This window comes from Lissotriton helveticus, chromosome 5_1, assembly GCF_964261635.1.
Source record: "Lissotriton helveticus chromosome 5_1, aLisHel1.1, whole genome shotgun sequence".
In the NCBI taxonomy this organism is placed as follows: domain Eukaryota; kingdom Metazoa; phylum Chordata; class Amphibia; order Caudata; family Salamandridae; genus Lissotriton; species Lissotriton helveticus.
The window spans coordinates 197554356-197565077 of record NC_136065.1 but is presented as its reverse complement, the minus strand read 5'-3'; the positions used below and the strand labels follow the sequence as shown (position 1 = coordinate 197565077).

The following is a 10722-nucleotide window of genomic DNA, read 5'->3' as shown; positions in this document are numbered from 1 at the left end:
TGGCGGTCACGTTAAGTGGGGACTCAGCTGTGGAGGCCCTCAAGTTCTGCGAGGGGCTTCAGGCGGTGGCCAATTGGATGAATCAGAACTGTCTCCAATTGAACACTATGAAAACAGAGGTCATGGTGTTTGGTAAGCAACCTGGATGGTGGAATGACCACTGGTGGCCTTCTGAGTTAGGTATGACCCCTACTCTTGTTATGGAGATGAAAAATCTCGGAGTCTGGCTGGATCCTTCCCTGAGTTTTACTTACCACACTGAGAGGGTAGCTGCCACCTGTTTTGGTGTCATTAGAGGCATCAGGCCGGTACTGAAATTTTTTGATGCCCCCACCAGACATCTTGTGGTTCAGGCCTCAGTGCTATCCAGGATAGACTATGCCAGTGCTCTGCTAGCAGGTACCAACCAGGCGGAACTTAAACGGTTGCAGTGAGTACAGAACGCCGCTGCAAGAGCGGTGGTCGGCCTACCTAGGAGATGTTCGGTCTCAAGAACACTGCAGGCGCTCCACTGGCTTCCAGTAGCCAGGAGGATCGAGTTTAAGGTGCTCTGTCTGGCTTTTAAAATTTTAAAAGGTATAGCCCCACCCATATTGGTGAATCTCCTGACCCCATATGTTCCCTCCCGACCCTTGAGATCCATGGGTCAGAATCTGTCTGTGGTCCCACGTTTTCTGCTGAGTAGGACTGGCGGTCGCTCCTTCCGAGTAGTGGCTGCAAAGCTTTGGAATTCCCTCCCTGCGGAAATTCGAGCACTAGAAGATCTACTCCAGTTTAGACGTGCTATTAAAACAGTACTTTTTAACAAAACCCTCTGATTTAGCAGCAATGTGCAATGTTATGTTTACCTTCCTGGGCGCCAGGACGCCCCTTCGCTGGGGCAGCTGTGCGCGGTACAGAAGTTATTAACATAACATAACATAACTTGTCATTCCCTGAAGGACTCTGGCTGGCCCTCCACGGGCCATTATCATGTGGGGTTTGCACAGCCCTGTACTGCTCCAGATGCAACACTCCACTGAATGTGCATTAAACATTCAGAATCACACAGATGTGTTGTGTCTATGGTCTTTCACGTGTGGCAGTATGGATGAATGTAGGGTTAGTGACTTCCTCTTGCGGCCATGTGGCTCATGTCGTCGGATTTGGGTCACAGGGTGACACATTGCCAAATGTTGTCCGGGTGGCACCGCCACAACAACAGCGACACATGCATTTGTTACTGCCATTTCCAACTTCTCCCGGGGTGTATCTGTGTGGTGTGCATGTAGGCATGGGGACCTAGGGGCCTGCGACATCACAGTCTGCCGGCCCGGAGGTGACATGATGGCATCCGCTCCTCGATACCCAATCATAGAGGGTCCATGACTTGCAGGGCATAGGCTTGGTGGCACCGGATGCACTGCGGCCGGCACAGGCACACCGCCACGGGACGGTGACTTACGGTGCACTGAGGTACGGGTACCTTAAGTGCTGAGTGGATGTGCAGCCTGCGATGATGCCCTGTCCCGGCGGTTCGGACTGCTCAGGTTTTGTGAGCCCTGCTGGACCGCAGTGTAGGCCTGAGCCAGCGGACAATGGGGGCCTACAGCAACGTGATGTGGCCTCGCTGGTCACAGAGTTAATGGCTGCGTGGGTGTGCAGCCTGCAAAGATGCCCTGTGCACTGGTATGTCCTCTGCCATGGTGAAATCAAGACCCAGCACCAAATGTGATACTTGGTGGCCTGCGGAGCAGGCTGCATGATGTGGAGGGAGCCATGTCTGTGGGGCCTGGGCTTGGGGCTTGCAGGGGCACGTGGTGGGCCCTCTTTTCTACACACCGGTGTAAGGTGGAAGGTGAGCAGTGAAGCCAGGGTGCGCAGGGGTGGGCATGCACCGCTGCGTGGTGGGAGGGGCTGAGGTGCATCTGCCTGGGTGCGTAGGGGCGGGCATGCACCTCTGGGTGGCGGGAGGGGCTGTGGTGCAGCTGCCTGGGTACACAGGGACAGACAGGTGATTATGTTGTGTGCACTTGTATGTACTGTGCCATTCATGTATCTGAACTCTGTTTCAGATGAGGGATATGTCGCAGAAGTGGGACCTGGTGAACTGCACTACATACCGGCATATGGTTAGAGACACACCAGTGGCAGAAGGTGAGCAGTGTGGCCTGGGTGCGCAGTGTGGACACTCTCTCTCCCCCTGTCCCTCTCTTCTTTGCTCTGTGTCTCTCTCCCCGTCTCTGTCTGTCTATCTCTCTCTCCCCCTCTCTGTCCATCTATCTCTCTCTCCCCCTCTCTGTCCGTCTATCTCTCTCCCTCTCTATCTCTCTCTGTCCTTCGCTCTCTCTCTGTCCGTCTGATCTCTCTTCCCCTCTCTGACCAACTATCTCTCTTTCCCTCTCTCTGTCTGTCTATCTCTCTATCCCTCTCTTTCTCTCTCTCTCTGTATCTCCCTCGCTCCTTCACTCTCTCCCTCTGTCCCTTGACAGGACACACCTTCTCCTTTTTTTTAATTTATTTTTATTAATTTTATTTCAGCAATCAGTTATATATTGATTAAAGAAAAACAGAATAGATTTTGTTTATACAGGGGTCCAAGATAAATAATCGTGATATACATTAACATAAAAGCAGAATAGTATAGCAAAAGTCAAACAGTAAAACAATACAAAATCAAATCCATTTAGAAATAAAAGCCCATACATTTTGACCAAATGTTTTCCTTTTTAACCCCTTTGATCTATAAACCGCCATTTCCAATTGATATATAGATAATAATTTCAATTGCCAGTGATTAAAGACTGGTGGCTCAGGATCTAGCCAACGAGAGGTGATACAAAATCGATAAATTGACATACAAGTAAATAAAAACCCTTCTTCAGCTGCTGGTCTTTTTCCAATTTGATTTGTTTGAAGTCCAAAAATAACCAATTCAGAAGACAATTGTGCATCTATCCCCAGACTATTATTTAAAAAAAATTGAACATCCATGATAAATTGAGATAGTTTTGGGCAATTAAAAAACATATGAATAGAGTCAGCAGCAAAATAACCTCATCGATTACATTTATCGCCATTTCTAGCTTTCCATGTTGCCAGTTTGGCTGGAGAGTAATATAGATCAAAGATAGACATAAAATGCTGACTTTGTAATGCGCCATTAAATAACATTTTGATTGACAACTCGATTGCTCTAGGTATATCTATATTGTCTATTTCAAGTTTCCTTTGCCATTTATTCTCAAACAAACATAAATCATCTTCAGATTTATTTATCATAATTTGATATACTGCGCCAATTTTCTTTTCCCTTCTACTAATTTCCAAAACATCAATTATAGTCATCAAAGAGTGACCTAAAAGACCCTTAGATTCCAAGAAACTTCGTATTTGAAGGTATTTGAAAAAAATCAGTTCTAGGAAGATTATATTTCTGTTGTAAAAAAGAAAAGGGAGCAACCTGATCCCTCTGGTAAAGATCTCCCAACAAACAAATTCCAACTGAGTGCCATCTTATCATTACTTGATCCTTAAAAATCTCAGGTAAAATGTGATTATTCAAAACCGGGGAGTAATATTTTAAATCAGCACAAATAAGAAATTTTTTTTATTTGCCTCCATATTTGCAAAGCAGTTATCATAATTTTAGATTTAGTTTTTTTATAATGGCTAGGTTCAATTATTCTTACTAGGCATTGCCGAGCTTCCTCCCCTAATAACATTCCATATATCGAAGAGCTAACAGATTCTTCCAATCTAATGTCTTGAAAAATTAGAATGCCCATATGTCTCAGTAAAATAGCCCAATAATATAGCCGAAAATTGGGAATCCCCCAGCTGCCCTTCATTCTTGGAAGAGTACACCATTTCAAAGCTCTTCTGGATGGACGATAGCCCCAGAGAAACCTGGAGGACATTCTTTCGATCTAAGAAAAATAAAAAGATGAGAATAAGAGGGGTATGGTACGAAATAAATACAAGAATTTAGGAAAAATCAACATTTTTAGTATATTAGTACGGCCATATAATGAAAAATGTAAATTATTTAGCCTCTCCAAAGTTCTATTGGCGGATTTTAAAACACGCTCTATATTAGGGCATACTATATCATCTATTTTGGGAGATATTGTAATCCCAAGATAAGGGGCATCTGGAACAAAGACCAGGTCATTTGGACGGCCCTTTTCTGAATGGATCAACTGCGTTTTTGAAACATTTAGTTTGTATCCCGAAAGCCCCCCAAATTCCTTAGCTAAATCAATTATTTTAGGTAGAGCCCGTTTAATATCTGAGGTAGTAATGGCAATGTCGTCGGCATACGCGAACACTTTAAATTCGGTCTGCTGGATGATAACTGGAACAATATCAGCCTCCTTTTCCAATTTGTTGAGATATGGGTCAATATACAATGCGAACAACAGGGGGGAGCAAGGACAACCTTGCCTTGTCCCCCTTGTTATCATAAAGTTTTCAGATAATGCATCTGTTATTCGGATTGCAGCCTTCGGGTGAGAATATAATGCTTGTATTGCATTAATGTATTCTTTTGGAAATCCCTTCCATACCAGCACTGACCACAAGAACCCCCAGGAGACCCTATCGAATGCTTTTTCAGCATCCAACAGGGCCACCGCGGCCGGGGACTCCGTAGCCTGCGCCAAGTCCAGGAGTGATATGATCCTTTTTACATGATCTGTTGTATCTCGATTTGAGCTAAATACGTGCTGTCTTATTGAAACAAGAGCTGGCATAAAAGCATTCAGCCTATTGGCCAAAAGTTTGGAAAAAATCTTGCTATCAGCAGTAATAAGAGAGATGGGTCTATATGATCCTAACTTGTTGTCAGCCTTCCCTTTTTTTTAAAAAAATGACTATAGTGGCTAGCGACCATGAATCAGGAGGATAACCCAGAAAAGCTTGCTGGAATACTTTAAGCATTTTAGACTTAAGCAGCCTGCGAAATATACGATAAAATTCTAGAGGTATATTGTCTGGTCCCATTGCCTTCCCGGCGACCAAAACCAAAATAGCTGTCTAAATTTCTTCCCATGCAATGGGTGCGGCTAATATAGTTTTCTGTTCTTCCGATAACCCTACACTATCTAAGCTTTCGAGATATTGTGAAGCATTCATACCTATATCCGTCAACAGACTCATAATATAATAACTGATTGAATTCACAAAATGCTTTTAATATATCCACTTTGGAAGTCTGGATGACCCCATTTAAATCACAGATTTTTTGAATATCATTAGATGCTGCCTTTTGCCTAAGTCTTTGGGCTAACACTCTACCGGTTTGCTCACTGAATTCGTAGCTTTCTGTCTTATACGGTCTGTGCTTACATGCAATCTCATTGGCTATGTGAGAATAGACTGTACTCCGTTTAATAGACAAATCTAATTGGGCTTCTTCAATACCCCGACCAAGTTTGATGTTTTCTGCTAATTTTATCTCTGCCTTCATAACCATGTCACAATCCCTCCTAAACTTGTTTCGTTTAGCATATTGTTGAAAATTCGAGTAGCTAATAGTTTCCCCCCTTATTATAGATGTAAACGTATCCCAAACAATTGGAACAGAAGCAGTATTATTATTAATCTTAAAAAATTCCTGGATAATTTTGGTCATATATTGAAAATAATCATCCTCAAGTAGTAAATTCCTTTGAAACGACCAATTCGTTTTACTGCTTTTTATAATAGGAGACAATTGTATTTCTAACATTAACGGATTATGGTCTGATATAGGTTTTGGGAGGATTTCAATTTCAACTTTATCGATAAGGTATTCGGACACAAAAAAATAATCGAGACGAACAAATTTCCGATGGGGGGTAGAGAAGAAACTATATCCAGGATCCTTGGGACACAGAGTATTCCATACATCTATGAGCCCATTACGTAAGTCTAGTTCACGGAAAGCTTTATAGGTCCAAGGTTTCTTCCCCAAATATTTCTCACTTTGCCTAATATCAAATCCGTCTTCAATATGAATATTTAAATCCCCACAAAAGATAATAGGTTGGCTCCATAGAGATAGCTCTAAGTTCAAAAAATTCTGCAGCTCACAATCATCTATGTTTGGAACATAAAGTGTACAAATCGTAAATCTATTTTGATGAATCTGAAGTCCTGCGAATCCCCATCTCCCCCATTTATCTGCTAAAGGTCTGATACATGCCCCTAAGCCTCGTTTCATAAAAATAGCAACTCCCCTTTTAATCCTTTTCTGCTTAGAGCATACTAACAGATCTAACCCAACATTTTTTAGCCATTTCCTTTTTTCCCAGGCGACATGTGTCTCCTGCAAGCAGAGGATGTCTATTTGTAAGAGTTGAATCATTTTGCACAAGACCCTCTTTTTCTTAGAATCGTTTGGGCCATTAATATTCAACGTACAAACCTTCAATTTCCTATCCATTTTGTAAATCAAAAATAAGCGAGCGCATCTTTTCAACTTTCAATTTCAAAGCATATCTAAAAAAAAACGTTGTCTTCGAGAATAGTTTAGAACAGACCCCACCTGACTTATGTTCAATAATAACTGTTGCTGATTTACACCCTTCCCACCACCACCACCACCACCCCCACCTTCACCACCCTCCCACCCCCTCCTTACCACCCTTGCCACCCAACCCACCATATGAGGCACAAGGACTATTAGTCCCTGAGAACACAGAGTGCCCTCCCCTCCCCCTTTACTTGGTCATAAAAAAAAGAATATCAGCAACAGAGTAGACCGTCTTAACCAAGCCATAATTAAATGATGAAACTACAACGTCTTTCATATAGAGAGAATAATACAAGGAAAACATCATCTTCAAACATTTTTTTTTCATAGTGAGGTTAAATATTCTTTTGCCGCAATTTCAGAAAGAAAGAATTTCGTTTGACCCTTCACGATGACTTTTAACTTGGCCGGATTTTGCAAATATACCACCGCTCCTTTTTCCTGATACCCAGCGATTAACTGTCGTAAATGCCACTGTTTGGTTACAGTGACCTGACAAAAATCTGGTCGGACAAAAAAATTACATCCTTTAGCAATTCTCTTCTTATCGGGTCTTGCCAGACCAAAAACAGCTTCCCTTGCCCAAAAATTATTAAATCTGACCAATATTGCTCTTGGGTGATCACCCTCTGTTTGCCTAGCTTTATTGACTGTTAATGGGAAACGATGTGCTCGCTCAATTACTACAGCCCAGTCCCATTATATTAGTTCTGGGAACGCTTCGGAAAACAGCTCACACACACATTTTCGTTAACCCTGGGCGAAGAACTACGCTCCGTTCGCGGAGCTTGCGGAGTTTCGGCAGCTCCGCGTTCCGCGGAGAACGCGTAGCTGTCGATAACTCCGCGATCCAGTGCGTAGCGTAGTTCTCGCGCGCTGAATAACATTATCGCGTGCGCGGCAATGGCTTACCTTCGTTCTGCGTTCGTTTTTTCCTGGTCGCTTGTGCCACCATGTTTGGAAACACTCTCGCACAGTCCCGTGCGACTGTGCGAACGCGATAACGTCATTTTGATGCGAGATAGCGTCATAAGGATGCGCGAGGATGCTTTTTGGTAAGATCGAGTTGCCGAACACGCAGAAACTGCATTCTTACACAGAATAACTCGCGAGCATGTTAAAACCATAATAAATTACCATTTTGGTTAGGAAAAAAAAGCAAAAAACCTTAAAGTTGTACCTTTGGCTTTATTTTTAGGGCGGAAGGACCCCTCTTTTTGTTTCTACTCTTGTTTTGCAGAGTAAGGAGGAAGGGCTCTTGAGTTTACAACTTCCTGTTCCTGTCCACCAGGCTCCTCCCAGTGCTTTGTCCATGTGGTGCTCACTTTCCTTTGGATTTTGAGCTGGAAGGATCACTTTCTGTCTGTGTTGGCTGCATTACTGATTTACCTTGGATTTAATGAGGACTTTTTGAATTGGAATTCTCTTTTTCAAGTAAGTTTGTGTAATGTATGAGTGATGTAGACTTGTGCTTGTTTGATTTGATTTTTTTTTTAACAACAGTATTCAATCCTGGAATGAAATTATTGATGGAGGCCTGTACTTTCATGAGGTCCCAAATTGTAATTTTTTTCTAACATTGCATTTTGTGGAATTTAAAATGTTTCTAATTTTTAAGCCAATATCTGACCCTAGTACCCCATGTAGTTAGTGTGTAGGCATGCATGAGTTCATTGTATTAACTTTCTGTGGTTGGCCTGGCCATGTGTTGGCGGCCATTTAATGTTTCCAGCCACTTTGCTCTTGCCATAGGCCTCCAACCTTGTGGCCTACTCTGGCAGTAGGCCAAAGGTACTACTCATAGGGTCATGAAAGTTAATCAACTGTTTTTGTGGTGTACCCTTAATGTGAAAATCATGGATGGCTTGGATTGATATAGAAAATCTTATTTTTATGTGTGGGGTATTTCTGGTTTTGGGTGTGTTTAAACTTTAAATACTCTGTCAATTTCTGCCATTAGGTAACCCTAGGAATACAGCTTGGGTAGTTTTGGTAACTTCGCACCATGTGAGCACGTGAACTTACATTTTTTGTCTTGTTCGCGCACTCAATGTACTTGCTCGGGAACGCGAACACGACTTTTTATTCCGTTCGCGCTGCCGAACATGCCGATTTAGCATTCTCGCGGACAATATGTCCCGAGTTGCATAAAAGTTTCTCAAAAATGTTGCAGGTCTTTCTTGTGCACCTAAAAATTCCTCATTTATGTTATGTTCTCATTTTGGTAGTAGTTTTCTCTTTTTGGAGCATGGACCACTTCCATTGTCTCTCCTCTGTTATTTTTTTTTTTTTTTTGGGGTGGGGTGACCAATTTGGGCGGTGGTGTGGTGTGTCCATTTTCTGAAGCAAAGCATTGTCCCTTTGCCATAGGCATTATTGTCTGTCTTCTCTTTCTTGTCATGTTGTTGTTGGTGGCCAGGCCATGTGGTGGCGGCCATTTTGTGTATGCTTCCTTTGTGATTTATTTTGCCATGTTGTTGTTGGTGGCCAGGCCATGTGGTGGAGGCCATTTTGTAAAGTTGTCCATGTTGTTGTTGGTGGCCAGGCCCTATGGTGGTGATCTTTTTGTGTATGCTTCCTTTGTGATTTATTTTGCCATGTTGTTGTTGGTGGCCAGGCCATGTGGTGGAGGCCATTTTGTATATACATCCTTTGTGATTTTGCCATGTTGTTGTTGGTGGCCAGGCCATGTGGTGGAGGCCATTTTGTGTATACATCCTTTGTGATTTTGCCATGTTGTTGTTGGTGGCCAGGCCCTATGTCGGCGGCCATTTTGTGTGTCCTTCCTTTGTGCTTTTGCCATAGGCATAGGCCTCCAACCTTGTGGCCTACTCTGGCAGTAGGCCATAGGTACTACTCATAGGGTCATGAAAGTTAATCAACTGTTTTTGTGGTGTACCCTTAATGTGAAAATCATGGATGGCTTGGATTGATATAGAAAATCTTATTTTTATGTGTGGGGTATTTCTGGTTTTGGGTGTGTTTAAACTTTAAATACTCTGTCAATTTCTGCCATTAGGTAACCCTAGGAATACAGCTTGGGTAGTTTTGGTAACTTCGCACCATGTGAGCACGTGAACTTACATTTTTTGTCTTGTTCGCGCACTCAATGTACTTGCTCGGGAACGCGAACACGACTTTTTATTCCGTTCGCGCTGCCGAACATGCCGATTTAGCATTCTCGCGGACAATATGTCCCGAGTTGCATAAAAGTTTCTCAAAAATGTTGCAGGTCTTTCTTGTGCACCTAAAAATTCCTCATTTATGTTATGTTCTCATTTTGGTAGTAGTTTTCTCTTTTTGGAGCATGGACCACTTCCATTTTCTCTCCTCTGTTATTTTTTTTTTTTTTTTGGGGTGGGGTGACCAATTTGGGCGGTGGTGTGGTGTGTCCATTTTCTGAAGCAAAGCATTGTCCCTTTGCCATAGGCATTATTGTCTGTCTTCTCTTTCTTGTCATGTTGTTGTTGGTGGCCAGGCCATGTGGTGGCGGCCATTTTGTGTATGCTTCCTTTGTGATTTATTTTGCCATGTTGTTGTTGGTGGCCATGCCATGTGGTGGAGGCCATTTTGTAAAGTTGTCCATGTTGTTGTTGGTGGCCAGGCCCTATGGTGGTGATCTTTTTGTGTATGCTTCCTTTGTGATTTATTTTGCCATGTTGTTGTTGGTGGCCAGGCCATGTGGTGGAGGCCATTTTGTATATACATCCTTTGTGATTTTGCCATGTTGTTGTTGGTGGCCAGGCCATGTGGTGGAGGCCATTTTGTGTATACATCCTTTGTGATTTTGCCATGTTGTTGTTGGTGGCCAGGCCCTATGTCGGCGGCCATTTTGTGTGTCCTTCCTTTGTGCTTTTGCCATAGGCATAGGCCTCCAACCTTGTGGCCTACTCTGGCAGTAGGCCATAGGTACTACTCATAGGGTCATGAAAGTTAATCAACTGTTTTTGTGGTGTACCCTTAATGTGAAAATCATGGATGGCTTGGATTGATATAGAAAATCTTATTTTTATGTGTGGGGTATTTCTGGTTTTGGGTGTGTTTAAACTTTAAATACTCTGTCAATTTCTGCCATTAGGTAACCCTAGGAATACAGCTTGGGTAGTTTTGGTAACTTCGCACCATGTGAGCACGTGAACTTACATTTTTTGTCGTGTTCGCGCACTCAATGTACTTGCTCGGGAACGCGAACACGACTTTTTATTCCGTTCGCGCTGCCGAACATG

At 42.9% G+C, this 10722-nt stretch overlaps 1 protein-coding gene across 7 annotated transcripts in view; it reads right to left on the bottom strand.

Annotated features, from left to right (window-relative positions):
• Positions 1-2577: 2577 nt before the first annotated feature.
• LOC144754318 (uncharacterized) overlaps positions 2578-10722 on the bottom strand; it is a 771250-nt gene continuing 763105 nt past the window's right edge. For all 7 annotated transcript variants that reach the window (XR_013594701.1, XR_013594706.1, XR_013594705.1 and 4 more), the window contains one exon: positions 2578-3908. Coding sequence is in view for 4 of the 7 variants with exons in the window: in XM_078641989.1 (XP_078498115.1) it covers positions 3739-3908 (170 nt within the window). In the remaining 3 variants the exon portion in view is untranslated. The remainder of the gene's footprint in view (positions 3909-10722) is intronic.